This window comes from Schistocerca americana, chromosome 4 (genome assembly GCF_021461395.2).
Source record: "Schistocerca americana isolate TAMUIC-IGC-003095 chromosome 4, iqSchAmer2.1, whole genome shotgun sequence".
Taxonomy (NCBI): domain Eukaryota; kingdom Metazoa; phylum Arthropoda; class Insecta; order Orthoptera; family Acrididae; genus Schistocerca; species Schistocerca americana.
This window is the reverse complement of record NC_060122.1, coordinates 138,167,906-138,188,853: the sequence shown is the minus strand read 5'-3', so window position 1 is coordinate 138,188,853 and position 20,948 is coordinate 138,167,906. Positions and strand designations below refer to the sequence as shown.

The 20,948-nt window shown below is 39.0% G+C and overlaps 1 protein-coding gene across 1 annotated transcript in view; it reads right to left on the bottom strand.

Moving 5' to 3' along the window:
- The window catches only part of LOC124613103 (cold shock domain-containing protein E1), a 70,414-nt gene that overhangs the window by 19,559 nt on the left and 29,907 nt on the right, over nt 1-20,948 (bottom strand). Inside the window, exons 12-13 of the mRNA XM_047141697.1 lie at nt 12,328-12,495; nt 4,829-4,997 (exon numbers count right to left, since the gene is read on the bottom strand). Coding sequence (XP_046997653.1) covers nt 4,829-4,997; nt 12,328-12,495 — 337 coding nt within the window. The remainder of the gene's footprint in view (nt 1-4,828; nt 4,998-12,327; nt 12,496-20,948) is intronic.

Here is a 20,948-nt window from a genome sequence, read left to right as displayed (position 1 = left end):
ACTAGAATGATTTCCCATTTGTCATTGCCCCACTGATATACATTTCTTGCTGCACCAAGCTTGCAACGCCACTAGGCAGTATTCAATCTTGGTTCTTAAGTGTATATTCTGATATATGTTGCCGCGAATGGGGTGGTATAAATGTCAAAATACATAAAGCCTTCAGGTAGAGATTTTCTTTCCTTTTGTTCTGAACACAATATTCCATTATTAATACCTGAAGCTCTTCACCACAGAAAATGCAATAGCAAGTTGTATATCAAAGAAAACAGAAATGTGTACTAGCATGCGTGGGGTAAAAGGTCATTAAACAATGCTGAGAATTCTTTTAATCAGCTTCTCAGAGAAACAGTGTGATCCTGTTCTATTAACTTACTTTATGTTACTACTCACAAGGTAGATGCTACAGCTCAAACTGAATAAAACTTATTTCAAAATATGGATAACTATGAGCCACACCGTTCAAGGTTATTTATCTGTAAAATCTGTATTAGTGTACAACTGATGTTTGAATGCTAAAAAATCTATAGACTAGATAAGCAAAAGTAATTGTCGAAACAATACCATGCAAGATTCAATTTTGACCACCAGATTCACAAATGTCATAAATGTACTATTTGACAATGTGTGTAAGACATCTTGAACTCAGTCATTTTTCCACAAAAAAGAAGTTTCTGTGTTGTACACTCTTGTTTTATTTGTCACGGAAGTGAAATTTCTGAGTTAACAATGAACAATGTTTTAGTATATAGCTGAATAGAACAGCACGGATATTTGACAAGGGCAGAGATGCTACATAATATTTGGTGTTTACACACTGCAGTATGCCATTATCAAAAGCCAAAGTAATCACATTACCTACAACTTAGCCACAAACTGTTACATTCCCCTTTGCTTTAATAAATTCATTACAATTCCACATTTTCAGAAAGCACGCATCAGATCAACTTTTAATTTGGGAAATATGACACTAATTAAAGCAAAATGAAGACCTGTCCTGGGTGGTAGCACTGTCTTTTTTACTGAGAAACAAGTAGGGGAAGATGATAAAAGTGTACACTGCGGTATTTTAACATGTGGGGCACTGTCACATGCTACGTATCTGTATACCAATCCAGCACAGCACTTTTGTTTAACAATACTCCTTGCACATGCGATTTTATCAACAATTCTTCACCATGTAATGCGTACAAATCCACGTTTTGCTTAAGTAAACCACTGTTCCCTTTAATTCTGTTGATCTTTTTCTTGTTCACACTTGATGGCTCATTTATTCTGACATCTTTTAAAACCAAATACCTTCAGACAGAACAAATTTCTTCATACTTTCCTTGATAGCCCAGGAATCCAGTTCTGTGTGACAAAAGCGAAGTTTTCATTGTATTGTTAATAATCCCACATCTTCACCCGCGTGTGCACTTGTCGCATATAGAACACCCCCCCCCCCACCCCCCCGTCCACCTCATCCTCTCACCTCTTTAATTGTCTCCTCCTCCCCACTGCCTCTTCATCTACTCCATCCCCCTCTCTCTGATCGTATCTTCTTCCCCCTCCCTCTGATTATATCCTCTTCCCCTTCTCTTTTTATCTCTGTCCCCCTTTTCCTTTTCCACTGCCCACTATACCTTCCACCTGTCTCAGCAATCTCCCCCTCCTCCCTTCACTCTGCCCCTCTCTTCCTCTATGTATCTCAACCTATTCCCAGCTGTGGTCATCAGCACATCTACCCCTGCAATGCATTTCAGTTAAATAGCCCGATACTACTACTACAACACGTATGTCATGCTAGGCGGGCTACACATCAGGGGCTTGAATAATCATTTTTTGCATCTGACCTCCATCCAAAGCAGGTCAATACCACTACAACACAGGATACCAGTCATGCAGGGAATCCAGGGCCCAGAAATCTCCTCCTTACCTTGACATATAGGCTGCCCTCCAAAGCAGGTCGATTTGGTAGACTGATATTGTTCCACACAACATACCTGTTGTGCAGGGCAGCCTATATGCCGGACGGTGGAAGAAACATGCCTGCCTTTTTGTATATCTCCACTGCTTTTGGGGCTATGAGGTTACAAACTCCACAATGCTGATACTTGTGAAGCCTGCTGTTTCTATGCTTAATTTGGTTATAATTCATCAAAGGGTTTGGGAGGAGATCCTAGGCATATACACATACCTTCTGCTTTATATACACAACCGACTGCTGCCCTACATGTTGATCCATATCATCGGTTGGATACTTATTGTATGTACTTTGTTGCTTCTTCTTTGGGACAGAAACTTTCAGCTCCACATGATGTAGTGTAATCTGGCCATAATTAGCACACCATCAACTTACCTTCAACATTTTACTTCCACACTCAGTCACCTATTATGGTCAATACTGCTTAACATCTACTAATGCAGCTAGATACAAACATTTTCTGTGGTCTATCCCAGAACCCAGTTAGTTCTTACTAAGGCTGGGTCTACAGTTTGCTTTTTTTGTTGAGTAATACTGCCATGTGTTAGCATATAATGTTTCACGGAAATGTTTTGTGTTTGCTGCTGCTACCGGTACTGTTTCTTCAATAACTTGTGCTCCTGTAGACTTTGAAACAAATCTAAACATCAAATGTACTAAGAAGTAGAGTTTTACATGTAAGCTTCCTTGAATGGTGGCATAATCAACAGTCTCAATATATATTTTAAAATCATTTTCATTCAGTTTCAACTGTTCAAGCTGAGGTATTTCTGTGGAGGTAGACATTCTCCACTGGAACATAGTAAGCATTGGCAATAGTTTAGTTTGATTCAAGAAGTGTCCTATCTGAAGATGGCATCTACATGGACCATTGAGATAGTATGTCAAATTTATTTTGGAGCTTGACAGCAAATCTGAGAACAACAACTATGTTACAATGCCAGATAAGCTTAGATGCTCACAAGGAAAATATATGTCTACTCAAAAGGGACACAAATACTCTAAGAAGCCTAATATAAATATGTTGCAGCAAATGCCCCTGAGGTTGCCTGCTACTGACTTAGTGTCTCTTCAACATACAGCTCAACCTGAGACTGATAAAATTTTAAAATTTATATTTTTAATAAAATATTCTACCACCCTATAATCCAGGCACATAAGCTAAAATCTCAACACACTAACAGCGTTCCATTGTAGAATATGATGGTACCCATTGAGGCACAAAGTTATAAAGAACTAATGATGCAGACATCCTCAACTTGGGAACTAAGAATTCACTAAACCCATACCCTGACATAACTGGCAGAGGCCTCCTGGGAAAAACAACAGGTTAAAATCTCTATATTAAAACTTTGTAGAGTTCAGACAACACAGGATATTTTATAATGTGCATTACACTTATAATGAATCCTTAAATGAGGACAGTTTCCTACCTACATTCCAATTTTTCTCTTGGAAGGTGATGAAACACACACAAAATGTGACAAACTGACAGTTGTGCACCAGACAATGACAGAGCCTCACACCAATGTAAAAGTCATGTTACTGATGAACAAAGACTGTCTTGTCTGTCTTTGTGACTTTCAGGAGATAGCTACGTCCAGAATGTTGATCTACTGATCTTGGCTTACTTTCACCTTCCCATAGTCTGCTGTGTTACACACCATTCCAGAGGAATGATGTGTACTCCTACGTATTCTTAATGATGAACGATAGCTCTCATATGAAAACCAGAAAATAAGTTATCATACAGGATAGAACAAATATTACTGGTTTATTTAACTGTGGAGAATCACGCTGAAGGATGACACGTCTTCAAGATGGAATAACGATCACAGCGAACCCGAATACAGAAGCTCCTAGTATTGCTGGCTATTTTGCAAAAGTGCAAAGTCCTCAGAAAACACATAGTTTTGGCAATAGTTTTGTGTTGATAAGAAAAATTAAATGTGATGTTAGAATTCTTTCTTTCTTTGATAGACTTCTATGTAGAGGTTTCAAGTCAGATTTGACAAACTCTGGCTTCAGCTGCTACAGACTGTGGTCGCGCACGCGAGCGAGTGTGTGTGTGTGTGTGTGTGTGTGTGTGTGTGTGTGTGTGTGTGTGTGTGGGGGGGGGGGGGGGGGGGTCTATTTTTGACAAAGACCTAGTTGGCTGAAAGCTCATTTTTCGACAGTCTTTTTGTTGTGCCTATCTGTGACTCAGTATCTCTCCTTTATGGTGAGTACCAACTATACTTTTCATAATACTGTCAAAAGACAAAAGAGAATATTCACACATTCAAATACAGGAAAGCTAGGTTCTGGTGAGACACAGCTTCTTGTGACTAGGTATTTAATTACAAACCACTTTATTGCCTGTTTGTTAGGTAAATGGTTTCTATGAAGTAGACAGTGAAAAATAGGTGAAATAGTAGACAGACAGAAATGGTTCAATGCAGCAGATATAAAGACATCCAAATTTGTTCTGATGGATATGATGCTGTTAAGTACACACATATTTAGTTTAAAAACAAGGAAGAAGTTTGAAACTTAAGGAAGAAGTTTATCTCAAACATTTCCATACTGACATATTATGAAATTTATGATTAAATTAATTTATACTTATTACACAAACAAACATGGTTTTTTGCTGACAGTATTCTTTTCTGCAGATGCATTTCTTATTGGCGAAAGAACACCCCCTGCAAAGTTGAAATGTAGCCACCGAATAAAATAATGACTTATGTTGATAAATGGTATGTCCGAGAGAGAGAGAGAGAGAGAGAGAGAGAGAGAGAGAGAGAGAGAGACAACCAATTCAACAGAATAAAGTTTGTTTACATGCTTCATGAAATTACCACTATACAGCATACAACTTACCCAATTTTAGTAACATCGCAAGCAGAGGATTTGCCTGTTCTCTGATTAGTTACAATAACAAATTCTACTTGATCTCCAGGCTGAAGTGTTACACCATCTTTTACTTCAGACATGTGGAAAAACAGATTCTTTCCTTCATCAAGTTCATATGCCAGAAATCCAAAGAGACCTACAAAATGTACAGAAAATGTATTTAGAATATTGCAAACCTGTTCACTTCTTGTGCGAGTAACCACAATACTCGAGAGAGAAGGAGGTGGAGAAAGGTGAAGGCACTGAGGGATGTCAGGGAAGGTAGGTGAGAGGGGACAGTGGGAAAGATGGATGGTGGGAGGGAGGGAGAGAGGACACTTTGATGGGAGGGAGGGAATCGTGGGGAATGAAGAAAGGCAGAAGTAGATATTACTTAAGAGGATTGAAACACAGATAGCTTTATCTCACAGCATTCATGGAAGTTTACATCATACACACACTTGCTGCATAGGGCAACACAATCTACGTTTCACTAGAAAATGGCAACTGATGGTTTTAAGTCTCTCTTCTCATTCCTGAAAATAGCTTTTTTAAATCAGTTCATATGGCAGAACAGTCATTGGCAGCAAGCACAATATAGTAAATGACAAGGCATAAGAATCATTTCATTTATTAAGACATTAAAACAATAGATACAGTACAAAACAATGTGAAAATTTCACTCCATAATTGGCAGTATCTCATTCTTCACTAATTACAGCCCATTTTTTCAATAAAACAGGAAAATGAACATTTACATAACACTTTAGTTGAATTTCAAGGGTTAGTTCCTGTCCAAATCATGACAAGTACAATGTGTAATAATGACACACATACAACATAACAATATTACAGTGGCCTTTTCACAACAGAAGCCTGATTGAACACAAGCATTTAACTATAGTTCTACATTACTTTTCTCAAACTGTTGTACAACATGTCTTACATTTGAGCTTATAGTATTTTTGGCTATTAAAAAACTTCTCTGTAGAAATAAACACAGACTCCGCACACAGTAACCTTGTGAAATCTGACTCATTCTGCTTCTGCTTGCTCATGAGATACAGGAACCTGTAGATAATGGCACCCCTGTTGACGCCATGTTATTTGACTTCCACAATATTTCAGTACAGTCCAACACTGTTGACCGCTGAACAAAATACAAGTTTATGGAATACCTGGACCAGCTTCGTGATGAGAATGACGAGTTTCCTAGCAAACTGATATCCTCAGATCATACTTAATGGAGAAAACAAATTGTGAGATAAAGCATATCTTGGATTTATTCCGATGTAGTGTTATAGAACACTTACTAGTCACAATACAGTAGAAGTCTGATATACCGCAGTCTGATACACCATGCTTTTGGATAAAATGCAGTAACAAGTATGTTCCCCAAAATAAAATATCATTTATGAATCATTTTTGCACTCGCAGCCTGTTTTACAAATTTGGAAAAATGTTATTACAGTCTGCACGTAGATTCTCTGCGCTTTAATTTACTGCTGCAACCTCTACGCCCTCTAAATAATAACCAAAACAGATGGGTGTAATGAAAAAGTTTGGATTGTCTTATCAACATACTAGGGTTATTACTGGTGAGAAGCTTTGAATACTCATCTCATGGTTAACACTGTGACACAGTAAACAAAGTGGCTATGCAACAGTAAAAATGAGCACAACCATCACATGGAGCATAAATTGTTCATTAACTGTCTAGATTTTTGTGTGGTTATTATGATATCACAGAAACAGAAAGCATATTCTGTGAGTACTAAAGATCATTGATCGTGTGGAGAACGGTAGAACTAAAGCAAGCTTATAATGCAAGTGTAGTGTTCCTGAAGGAACAATCAGTGGATAGGTGAAAGAAGAGAATAAACTTAGAATTTTTGCCAACGCAGTTGGCTGGAAAGAGAAAGGACTAAACCAGGAAACTACAGTGAACTTGACGGATGTCTCTACAGGTGTGATACGCTTAGTGTCAAAAGTGCAGTCATATGGGATATCAAGTGAAATCTGTGACTGGACTGATGATTTTTTGGTAGGGAGGATGCAACATGTTATCTTGGATGGAAAGTCCTCATCAGATGCAGAAGTAACTTTGGGTGTGTCCCAGGGAAGTGTGTTGGGGTCCATGCTTTCACATTGTATATTAACGACCTTGCAAGACAAGATTAATAACAAAATCATGCTTTTTGCAGATGATGCAATTATCTGTAATGAAGTCCTAACAGAAAGAAGCTGCGAACATATTCAGTCAGATCTTGGTAAGATTTCAAAGTGGTGCAGCAGAGATTGGCAACTTGCTTTAAATGTTCAGAAATGTAAAATTTTGCACTTTACATAACAAAAAACGTAGTATCCTATGAGTATAACATCAACGAGTTACTATTGGAATTGGCCAACTCATTCAAATACCTAGGTGTAAGAATTTGTATGGATATGAAATGGAATGATCACATAGGCTCATTCTTGGGTAAAGCAGGTGGCAGACTTCGGTTAATTAGTAGAATACTAGGGAAGTGCAATCCGTCTACAAAGGAGATTGCTTCAGTGTTATCAAGCCACTTTACAGAACCTCAGACGACCCATCAAGTCAAAACGCCGAGGCATGTTGTTCAATGGTGTTATCCTCCTGCATGATAATGCCTGCCCACACACAGCCAATCTGGTGAAGATGACACTGCAGCAGTTTCAGTGGGAAACGGCCGGAACATCCACCATACAGTCCCGACCTTTCACCGTTTGACTTTCATCTGTTTGGACCTCTAAAACAAGCTATTTACGGACATTGATTCACAACTGACGACAAAGTGTGTGACTGGGTCCAGCCCTCGATCTGACAACCTACTAGCTTTTCAAGGATAAAATCTACCGGCTAGTGTCGCAATGGGATAAATGTGCCAAAAAGTTTGGCGACTATTTTTGAGTTGTGTGCTCTGTAAAACTACATTTCTGAGTTAATAAAATCGGGTTTCATTTGAATGTGACACCTCATTTCTATCAATTAGCAAGGTTGCCAGTAGACGCTACACCTGCAATAAAGTTCTTACACCTCCAGATGAGTGAGTGATTGCTAGTTCTGGTTACAAGCACATCAAAGCAAAAGTTGGTCAGCCAAAGTAGAGCTGAAACTGACATCATTATATGAATAATGAAATGCGTATTTCTTCCCAATGCAAGTACCTGCACCCACAATATATTCATAATTCAACAAAAGAATTATGAAAATGATCCTGTAGGGCTTTTGGGACTTTGGACTTGATACCTGAAATGGTGTTATGAAAGAGAGAAGAAATCTCAAGGATTACAATTCATGGAACTGTCGAAGATGATTATGCACGGTTATTCTAAATGATGGACCATTTTCAAAAATTCATATGTATTCAAAGACAAATCCAAAATGAACAAGCTTTAAACCAATGAAAAGAGGAAGTTTCAAAATTTTTGGCAGGAAACAGCAGCTGGGCAGTGATGGTTTCAGAAGCGACCAATAGAGTTCGCGCAGCAATAGGGCCGCCATTCAATTTCACTGTCAGTTATGAGTGAGATGGCAACTGTGGAGCACTTTGTACCAAATTCAGTATTGAACAACCAACTCGCAAAAGCATTAGCCATTAGTTTAAGCAATTTAAACAGACTGGTAGTGTGTGCAAAGGAAAATGCACAGGCTGACCACATGTCAGAAGATGATGTCCAACAGATTCAGGAAAGCTTTGTGTGCAGTCCCAGTAAGTATACCAATAGAGCCAGTCGAGAACTTGGAATACCCCCAAACCAACTGTATGGAAAATTCTGAGACGGCATTTGCTGTACAAGTCCTACCAATTACAACTTGTGCAGGCTCTCAACTCCAATGACAAAGAGAAGAATCTCGAATTTTGTGGTTATGTGCTAGCAAAGATGGACGATGACGCATTTCTATACAGCATGTAATTTTTAACGATGAAGCAACATTCAACCTTCGTGGACAAGTTAACAGACACAGTGTTCGCATATGGGGTTTGAAAAACCCACATTCACCATTGTAACATGAAAGAGACTCACCAAAGAGCAACGTGTTCTGTGCCGTATCCCGTACAAAGGTTTATGGACCATTTTGCTCTGAGGAAAGAACAATAAAAGGAATCATGTACATGGATATGTTGGGACAATGGCTGTTCCCTCAAGTTACTGAAGATTCCCAGAACTTCAATTACCAACAGGAAGGAGCTCTGCCCCATTGGCACAGCAATGTATGAGACTTTTTGAATGACTCCCTTCCTCAGTGCTGGATCAGTCACAGTGGACTTTAGGACCTGGCTCAGCACTTCTGGCCGCCCAGATCTTCTGATCTCTCACCTTGCTACTATTTCTTACGGGGAAGGAAACTGTATGTACTGCCTCTACCAAAAACTCTGAATGATCTGCAGAATTGGATCACTGCTGCCATGTGCTCAGTAACAGCAGACACACTTTAGCGTGTGTGGGAAAAGATTGGTTACCATGTCGATGTTTGCCGTGCTGCCAACATTGGTTACACTGAACATTTATAACATTTATAATTATTAAATAATGATTAAAACTAAATACAAATTATTACATTTATTAAACTAATATCAAACATTATGAAAAAACTTTGAAACTTCCTCTTTTCACTGCTATAAAACTTGTTCATTTTGGATTTGTATTTAAATAAATACAAAGTTCTGAACATGGGTCCATCATTTAGAATAACCGTGGTTGGAGGAAGTCTACTTTCCTCTGGCCCCCAGCCAACCAGATAAGGGCAAAGACAGCTACAGAGTAAAGAATGTCTTCTAGCTGGAACATTTGTAATAGTAAAATTGAGAAGTCTAAGTAGTAATGGGTATCAGCTAGAATGACAATAATAGAATAATGCGAGAAAAGTAATCAGATCAGTAGGTGGTTGGAGCAAAGCGACAAGCAAGTGTCCCCTTGGGCTCTGCATGCAATGGAGATTGTCCTTCCTACAACTGTCCACCCTGACACATTACAGAGAAAATGTTACATTGAAAGTGTTAAAAATGGGAGAACAGCAATCACTACTCACTGGAGTCCCGCTCCTAAAATGGAAAATAGGGTGTGGCAGAAAGAAGGGGCTAACCACATTTAAAAACCAATTAAAACAGGGATGACCAAGGCAGCTCTTGAAGGAGGTAGGGAAAAACATTCATTAGACTCGGTGTACAGTGGGAGATACCCAAACCAACCACACTGCCCCACTCCAAACGTAATTTAAATTGTGCACCATTCATCCATTGTCAGCAGTTATTCTGCAAATCAATATTGTCTTCTGGCATTGCTACTTTCTTGTACACAACTGCATCATCTGTGAACAGCTTTAAAAGTACTTCTGACACACTCTACTACATCAATTATATGCATAGTAAACAGTAACAGTCCCCTCATGCTTCCCTAGGGTACTCCGGAAATTACCTTTCCATCTATCTACAGTATGTTGTTCTCTTGAGAGTGCCGTGTTAAGTTATATCGGCAAGGAAGTCTTGAATCCAGTCACAGATCTGGTCCAATACTAGGTAAACTCACCTTTTTTTTCTTCACTAAATGGCAGTGAAGGAGAGTGTCAAATGTCTTCCTGAAGTCAAGGAACATGGCATCAACATGATCACTGTTGTCTAGAGCGCTATGGATCTCGTGGTGGAACAGAGAGTTGAGTTTCACAAGATTTCTGTTTGCTGAATCCATCTTCATTTTTACAGGAGATTTTGATTCTCCAAAAATGTCATAATTCTTGAGCATAAAAAGTGTCCCTTAGTTCTACAACAGATTGATGTCAATGATATAGGCCTATGAATATGTGCATCTGCCCTACAACTCTTTTTGAAAAAACAGGACTGAGCTGCACTTTTTTTAAAGTCACTAGGTGCCTTTCATTGCTCCAACAATCTACGATACACTGCTGCTAGAAGTTCCTCCGCACAATCTTTATAGAACCTTATAGATATCTCATTTGTTCCCAATGCCTTTCCACTACTAAACAATTGTAGTAGCTTTTCTTTTACGAAGTCTGTTATCTCAACATCTGTCTAACAGTTTCAAACTGAAGGTGGAGCTATGCCATAAACCATGGCAACCATAGTCCAAATGAGACAAGATCAAGGTCTGGAAAATAGAGCAAGAGCCACACTCCAAAAGATGCGTGCATAGAAGCACAAAGTTTTAAGCATTCATATGCAACTTAAGTTATTTGCAAATAGAGGCGAACACCACAAACAAAATGCACAGTACTTCCTACTCAGTCGATTGTAAGCATCAGATGTGGTTGCCAGAAGTCAGGTGGAGTGCTCCACTAATATATACTCTGGGAGAACCCATTTGAAGTTTAAGAGGTCACGCGTATAAAGCAGGTTAAGGGGGAAAGTTCTTCACAGTAAAATAAGCGAAGTTGTTGCAAACTGTGAATCAAATCAAGGCTTGGGACTGTATTGTGTGACAAGATGTAAATATTCTACAGCTTTCCATATATCAGTGTCTGTCTAGGAGGAAAGACATTTTAACACATTTAATGTAGAGAATAAACTTGTTGATGAATATATTTTCCCCAGTAATGACAATATGAAGCTCTATTCCACAAAAATAAAAAAAGGACATGTTTAAAAGTGTATACAGGAGGAGGAAGAAGAAGAAGAAGAAGAAGAAGAAGATGATGATGATGATGAAATCTCCTTACCCAAACTGGGGTAAGTAGTGGTCAGATGAACACCACTATCAAACATTAGGCTAAAACGGCCATGTGGAAAGGAGTCAATGATTTATGCATTTCCTCTCCAGGCTCAATAGCGAATTGTCTATGAAGAGACCACAATCTCACAATTTTTGGGTCTACATGGGTGTGAGCAGAAAATCACATCTGCTATGTTGTGTCTTTGTTAGGGGAATCCCTTTGGTAGGTCTGAAAGCCTACAGAACATGAATTTCTGGACTGAGAACACTGCTCATTCTTGTGGGAGATGCGCAATTCACAGGCTATCAGGAGGTCACAATGTAGGGTATATATTTTGTCAGCTGGAATACTTTCAGCTCATATCTCAAACTGGCGATACTGGTTCTACGTTGTAGCTTATGATCCTATCTTGCCATTACTTCTTCCTTCCATCTACTCAAAAACTGTGAACATGACATTTCAATGCTTGGTCCCCCTTGCACTGACAGGATGGTCTCCAATCTGACAATGGACCTGCCTCACTTAATGTCATCCAAATGCGTTTGCCGAGCCATTCTTTAGCTGTTAATATTATGCACCAAACATATTCAATACAGAAGACCAATACAAAAGATTTCTGCCAACAAAAGCTGTTGAAGGTGGACTAAGAAGTCTCACGTTGGTGTGTCGTGTTGATCTCCAAGTACCTTAACTTGTGGAGATGGCAGTATATGGCTGGTGGTCACCTCATTCACACTTCATTCATACTACTTTCTCTTATAACCACACTTTACAAATAATTGAATACACCAATTACCTTTCACTGCATTAACTGTAGCCCTTCTTTTCTTGCGTATAGCTGATATATTTGTTGCTCTGCCTTCAGTATCTACTTGAAATGTAACTGGATCTCCAGTCTGCAGAAGTTCCCGTTTGTTAGCTAATCCAGTAATTCCAAATTCATATTCAGGTCCTTTCTCATCCTCTGGAAAACAGAAAGATTGAAATGAATAGTGGTACATTCAATGCTACATTCGTGTTATTTTAAAATAAAGGTAGATTTACACAAAAACAGGCACTGAACACTACAATTAATAATTATCTTATGACAGTTATACTATGTGAGGAAAGCTTGTAATGTTCTTTCCACAACTTTTTTGCTGATTTGTAATTGAAACAGTTTTCTTTGCAGGGCTCAGAAATGAATAAGAGATGGTTAACAGAGAGAGCACACTTTGTATGGAACCTGATAGTGTTGCCTAAAACAAAAACATGTCTCTTTTCTTTTTGAATATTATCATTCTTCAATTTTAGGCGTAAAGGTTGCTTTGAAAGGGTAACAGTTCATACAATTTACTTCATCTGTTAATTTAATTCATAACATATTAACTATGGTTACACCCAAACATGCTAATACTAGCAGATAAATTTAGTTCTACTGTCACAATGACGTCTCCCATAGCAGTGTTACTTTTCCAAATTAGACTATCAAGCTTCAACCGTTCATGATAGATTAAAAAACTGACAATACTGACTCTTTAACTGATTTTGTGTGTAATTTCATGGACCCTCCACAAATAAACCGATTAATCATGCAGTACTGCTATACCATAAATAGAAAACTTCCAAACACATATCATATCAACATCTGCAAACCGCGCATGTATTTTTGGTGTGACATGACCCCACACAACCATTCCATATGACACCCAAACAACTACTGCTCTTGACTTGCATGAGCAATAATGCTTGGGCATTGGTGAATGAAACAGCAAGACAATGCCTTCTGAAGGAAAAGATGCACTCAGCTCTGAGTGTTCCAGAGAACTTGCACCGTGTAAGGCGTAATATGGCAGTCTCGATTCTGTTTTAAGAAAACTGGCTACAACACCTTCTCAGTAACATCTGCTGCACCGTGTATCTTTGTTAATTTGTTGACAAGTGTATTCTGGTGAAATCCAGGGCATTCTTCTTTTGCAATTTACAATGCAATAAGGTATTGACATTTATATAGATGCATTTTGGGAAGTAACATGTTCCATACCGACTCATTTTTTACTTTACGTAATGGCTTATACAATTTGCTTTCAAGTTGTGCTCATTTATAAAACATTTGCCATGGTAGTATCCAATACACGACGTTGTTCTTTAAAGATTTTTTTCCGAATTTCTTCAGTAGTAAAATGGCTAAACGGCAACTGAATGAGGCAGAAGAGATCCTGCACATTCTAGAAGAATCCTGTTCAGATGCTTTCTAATATTGGGGAAGGGGGGGGGGGGGGAATAGATTCAGAAAATACATGAATTTATCATCAACACAGAACTGCCTTATCCCCCTCTCATTCAATTCATCCTTTGCAGGCTTTACTGGTGATGAAGATGAGACTTCTGCAGTTGATAATGGGCCTGGAGATTCTTTACATAGTTCTGACAAGGCAGTAATTTTGGGTCTAATGTTCATGGCACACTAACAGTCAACGAACAACGTAACTTAAATAAATGTGGAAGAAAAGCAAAACAATTCATTAATTGTATTTGCAATGAATTTGTTAGACGAAATGTTCTAGTAAATTTAAGTTTCCCACCTCAAGCTCAATAACTTCTCGTACTAAAATTTAATATTATGATATTCTGTTAGCTTAATGTGCAACAAACACGCCATAGTAGTTTCACTGTTGGGACTCCTTGTTCTCGCCTGTGAGAGGGAGGCAAGGTCAGACAGGTTCAGTATCGCCTGCCGCTGGAATGGAGGTAACACACAAGGAACAATATGTGGCTTTGAAATTCTGCTTTCGTCTCAACAAATCTTCAGCTGAGGCCTATACAATGTTACAGGAGGCCTATGGAGAGTCTGTTCTTCCCTACAGCACAGCTCGAAGGTGGTTTAAAATGTTTAAAGAAGGGAGACAATCAATTTCAAAAGAAGGTGAATCCGATGCTCCAGTTCCTTCACTTACAGAAGAAAGCAACACTGCTGCTGTCATTGTGAGTGAGGATCAATGAATTACCTTAAGATCACATTTTGAAATACTGAACATTTCTTTGGATGCCACCCACATGTTAGTGACAGAAAAATTACACGACATGTGTTTGTGCGTGATGGGTTCCAAGACTGTTGATTCCTGAACAAAAGAGCATTCGCGTGCAGGTCTGCATGCAGTTAAAGTTGATGTTAGAGGAAGATCTGGAGTTTCTTTCAAATGTAATCACTGCTAATGAAACTTGGCTACATCTTTTTTTTCCTGAGAGTGAACAGCAAAGCTCAATGTGGAAATCATCTTCATCACCAACCTCCAAAAAAGCAAAAGTGGTTGCTTCTGCTGGTAAAGTTGTGGTAATCTCGTTCTTTGATATTCAAGGAATGGTTTATCAGCATGTTGTACCTGCACAAACATCAGTAACTGGACAATACTACAGGGATGTCCTGAAAACATTGCAAGTCCATATAAAGCGCAAAAGGCCACATTTCTGTGAAGCTGGCTGGATGCTGCAGCATGATAATGCATTGTTGCACCAGGGTGTATACACGGACAAGCAAAAAAATTCCCGGTTAAAAATATATTGTCTCCCAGTTGAGAATACACTTTTACTGTGTTAAGAGACAATATACTTTCCCTCGAAACTGTAAAAGTTATTAATCCTTTGAATGGCTATGGTTTTATACACTGTCGTAGAATTTCTCAGCACTTTAGAAAATGAAACTCGGGGAGGGGGGGGGGGGGGGGGGGGGGGTGCACGTTTTGGAAAGATCTTTGATGTGCAGCAACATGTACACTGTATATTTTCATATTACGAAAGTATAAATGCAAATCCCACAAAACACTGCATGTTACTTTCTGAAGCATTGAAATTGAGATTGCAATGCACTTTTGTAAGCCAGTCACAGCTGATGCCACATCATCTCGCCAGCCGATGACAGCAGATATTCAGAGTATACAACACGTGATGTCATCAGCCAATAGCAACATCACTTAAGTAGCACGAACACACAAATAGGAAAAGTTTATGGTTTAAATTAATATACATAATGTTGCTACAAGAAGCTTTCACATATAATATTGGTCTCTTAAGATTTGTGGGGAAGTAGAATCATTGGCTCACCCCCCAATAATACCCTACCACAGCGGAACAACTATGACTTTGCCATATCTTTTCTCTGAAGTACGAACTCTATGCTACACGCATTGTATATACGCCGCGAGAATAGAAGTATTCATAGTAAGTGGTGGGAGTGTGAGTGATTATTGTCGTAATCACCACGCTCGCTACACACTATCTATAGATTAATAAGCTGCAAGAGAAGCTTTGTGCGTGTTACACTTAAGGTACATAACACAAAAGTGCCAGTAAAATGTTTAATAACGACATAACGTCTGATCTTCTGGGCTCAAAATTCTTCTAAATTGCTCGTCCGCTAAAGCTGATTTTTAAATCACAGTCAACCGCTCTGTGATTTCAGAAGTTCATCATACATTCTCGCATATTATTCATCTTGCGTAAAAGGAAATTTACTTTGAAAAGTAAAGCCTAGTTTACACGAGGACACTAGGTTGCAAGCAACTGTGCTACCGGCCACTCCATATGTGTGCTGCGTGTTTGCCCAACTCATTGGTGAAACTGAACACTTTCAGCGTGTTGGCAACACTAGTTGCATGAGTTTGAGGTTATGTGAGTTCATAGAGTGCGGACAAACTGAAATATGAAGTGAGGAACGGACAATAATGTTCACTTTTTGGATATCTTTGTATATGTGTCTGTGGGATTTCAGTGATGTCGATTACAAAAATATAAGCAACATATTGCTGCTCCTGAAACCGTCATGTGCGATCAAAATACAGATGGTTTGACAATATCTGAGCTGCAGGGCAAAATTTATTGAATTAGGAGCACATATACAACTGAATTAAGAAAAATACAATTCTGGCTGTGGAAATGCTCTCATCTACAAGACTAAAATCCCAAGGTTCGAGTTGGCCGACTTTTTTTTTTTTTTGACGATTGTTGACAGGGTTTGGGTTGCTTTGAGGGAGGCGACCAGTGAGGTCATTGGTCTCATCGGATTAGGGAAGGATGGGGAAGGAAGTCAGCCGTGCCCTTTCAAAGGAACCATCCCGGCATTTTCCTGGATTGTTTTAGGGAAATCATCGATGGCCGGACGCGTGATTGAACCGTCGTCCTCTCGAAGGCGAGTCCAGTGTGCTAACCGCTGCGCCACCTTGCTCGGTTTGTTGACAGGAGGGAAAGTTACATAAGTCAAGAAGCTGCATGCTTTATTCAATATTCATTTATTCAAAACGTCGTACCATGCTACCTATTCACATATGTTTGAATTTAGAAATATTTCCACTACAGATCTATCTTTGAGACAGTAGTTTGCAAACCATTCTCTTCTTAATGCAGCTTGCTTCAAATAATTATTGCTGTTAATGTTAATAATTATTACTGTTATGTTAATAATTATTGGTGTTAATGAAAAAGAGTGACCACCAACTAAAACTGCATCTTCTAGCATGCCAAGTATTGTTGATTGTGATGCATGCAACGTGAGACGTAATTTCAATTCTGGCGACATTGCTTCATACATTACAGTGTCTTTTCCTTATTGCATAATTAAATCTATTTAGAAGAAACGTGAACCATTCTGGTAACATTCTAAGCTAAGTAAAAGAACTTCGTGGGCCATCCATTATAAATTATTTCAGCAAGGTTGCTGAGCAACCTAACTGACGTCTTTTTTCCATCCAGTCATGAATCTAAACGTATTTTTTTTTCTCCTTCTTCTTCTTATGTAGCGATTACACGCAACAAGCTTTAACTCCATCACAACTCGTGCGACGTGCAGCTGGCAAAACTTTAATTTCAGAGATGACTCGGGAACCCACAAAACGACGAAACTGAAGTGTATACTGGTGTCACCGTGTCTACAGTCATATACGAAACTGTTTGCGTGCAACTCATTCCACGCAATGAGTGGTGCAACACAATGCCGTCGTTAACTATGCTTAATGCTTTTCAAACCACATTTTGCAATATTTTCCCGCGACTTGTTAGAAATATGTTTATTTCAGTAATTGCCAGAGAGTGCCAGATAACAGGTGTCACCGCACTTGCGCAGCTACGATTACACAGAGAGCCCCTATGTTCATACACATAAACATTAAAAGATCTTACATTATGCCATAAAAGAAACAAGACATCAGAGGATACTCCAAGACCATCGGAATGTCATGAACCGTACTAAAATGCATAATTCAGCTTATAGTACACACTGGCATGTCCAGATTCCCAATGAAGCAGGCCTCGACCTGATATTATGCTTCTTAGTGTTGTTTTTGGGATGTAAATTTTCTTGGCGTACCAGTACTGTATTATCTCACGTTTGGTTCTTTACTATGGCATAATGTCATACATGCTAGAAGATGAAAACATGCCCTCGAAATCCAGCGAACAGTTGAAACTAGCCGACAGCGTGGAATTAAACACTTTCAAATAAACGGACTGCCTCAGCAGAAAATATTAATAAAAGCCAAATTTCTTTAGCTAAACGACAAAAATAATTTCATTGTTCTGCAAGGCATTTAATGCTTGACTGCCAGAAAGGTGGAAGTAAAATAAGACTTGAAATTAATCAAATTTTAGCCCTCCATAATTATGTGAATTTATTTTAACCCTCATGATAGCTCCTGGCCACAGAAATCTGTTTTGTTTTCATTTAACGTGAGAGCAGCATACGAAGAGAAAACAGCAAAATCACTAAATGTAAACACAGGTGATGTGGAGACTACCCACCTCCCCACTACAACTCAAGACGACTCTGTGCATCTGCCTCAGATCTACAATATTTCCTCCCCCCCCCCTCCCCCCCCCCCCCCCAATGTTTGAGAGAGAATGCTAAAGATTTTAAAAAAAATCAACTTTTCAAAAATATATGAATTTTGTAGTGCACATCTTAATGAACAGTCTGGTACATAAAAGATATATGTTCGAGGAATTGTAAGACGTTATTTGGTCTCCTGTGAGCCAAAGTGCAGTTCCATGCTTCTTCTATCACGTGTCACTGCATTTCGCTTTGTGGAATTCAAAGGTGTATATTTTGTAATGGATATCATCAAACTATATTCATGACAGCGGAAATTAAAATGCCCTGTGGTGCCTCTCCTGCTCCCAGTCAGTCACATTGACATCCTGCCACTCTTTCTTTTTTTTAAAAAAAAAAAAAAAAAAAAAAAAAAAAAAAAAAAAAAAAAAAAAAAAAAAAAAGAGAGAGAGAGAGAGAGAGAGAGAGAGAGAGAAGAAGAAGAAGAAGAAGAAGAACACACACACACACACACATTGCAATTTATACTGGATGGGATTGTTTGTAACCGGGAGAACAAGAACTCTTCAGAAAATTTGCACTCTTTACTGCCTTGTTTTTGTGTGACATAATATGAAATGTAGGATACGTAAAACCATAAAGACAAGAGATAAGCAAGACAGTACACATTTCTTTACTGCTTAGGTCCTAGCATTTTTTTCTCTCTAATCTTGCTACAGCTTTACATGGTGTGCTTTCCATTCTGCGAAAGAATCTATTACCTTATCAAAATTCGTCAAACGTTATTCTACATGAAAAATTGAAATGTCGTCTAACATTGAAAAACTTCACAGTTAGTACCCAAGACTGGTGTGATTTCATGATCTGATTAGTCTATTTTGTCACTGTCTGCTAGATGAAACGAAATAGGCCTGTGTAATATTGCAGCAATTGTAACACACACCAAATGAACGAGACTGTTTTTGCACAAATGGCCATTCTTATAGCACGAGAGAATATAATTCATGAAGTAACAATACCAAATGCCTATTATGCCTACTAAAAGCAAAAAGTTTTATGTTAGGAAATAGTTCCAAATTTTATTCATATGCTCCAGCTTCTCAAGCCTGAGATCAAAAAGTAGTAATATGAAATTTTTGTATAAATTTGGAATCGTCATATTCTTCCATGATTTGTGTGATGATCCCATTTCTTCTCCTTTCTTGTTCTAACAAACAATCTTATCACTAATTCTGTAACTATACCTGCCAGTGTCAAGACTCATTCTCTGGTTACCTTTACTAACCCTGCCACAATCACCGGTTTAGTTATCCCGCATTTATTCTCTGGTTAGGCATTATTACGTGTTCATACAACGCGTTCTCTGTGCTACTCCCACAATTGAACTTAAGCAGCTGCTAGCCGGGGACCGTGCATCTGGCTCTTACTAGTGTAGCGATCTGGCCAAAACTTCTCGGTCAAAATTTCATTTTCTTGGATACACCGAGAAGATAATACGTAATTTTTTTTATCTGTTATTCCTGTTTGTCGTTTATTTCCATTCTGGTAGTCTGAATCTATGGATTTCGCTAGTAATTATAACAAAGCTGATCATTTGCAAACGCAGTCAACCACATAACAAACAAGAGATTGGCATTCACCTATTTGGCTTTATTCCGATCAGCTAGTATAGCCCCGACCTCTTTTGTCTGCAGGAAAGTTTATTTCTAGATGCGACCAGGATTCCTCTGGCAGAGACATCACCTGCACTATGCATACACTGAAGAATCGGCTTATGATCCATTCAGAAATTAACTTAGAATGTGTTCAAAAATATTAAAAAATCAGCAGGGATGCATTTTAAAATCATACGAGTAATCAACAGACCGTGTGCTGGATGTTGGGTGCTTTGTGACACAAATTGCCATCTGGGGACAGACAGGGCCCCCCCCCCCCCCCCCCCCACACCCACCGGCTTCTAAATTTGGGCCTGTTCCACATACGTGAGTGTGGCAGTTTGTGTGTGCCAGCATAATTTTTCCAGGTAGCAAATGGCTGCTTGCTGCTACTGGTGATACAGCTAACAGCTACACTTCTGTATCCAGAAGCGGGAGAAGGTACTACTAATGCGCGACTCAACTGCGCATGCACATGAGCCCGCTCGCAAGCTGCTCGAACGAATCTAATGTAAACACGAGTCCCACGAGAAAGACAGGCTGCGTCGCATACGTCACGAGGATAGGCCTGAGCTCACGCGCTTGCTCAGCTTAGCAGACTAAGTGCGTTTCTAAACCTGTAACTCGTGGTTAGGTGTTTAAGCACTACCGAGAATTACATCTTTACATGGTGCCTCATGCAAGCAATAATTATGACGACACAATTTTAATTCTGTTGTACCACAGTACAGCCGTAACAAATTATTAGTAGGCCTATGGACTTCTGATCGTTGGAGGTCTAATGAACAATAAGATTTCATAATAGCAGATTCCAGTAGAATATGCAATTCTTGTTTGTACGCCAACAGCTAGTTACGAGTTAAGAGGTGTTGAAGCACTGTTTGTCTGCTGAAGTGAGAGAGGTCAGGCCTACCTCCGTGACGTACATGCTGCGGCCTGTCTTTCTCATGGGCCTCGATGCAAACA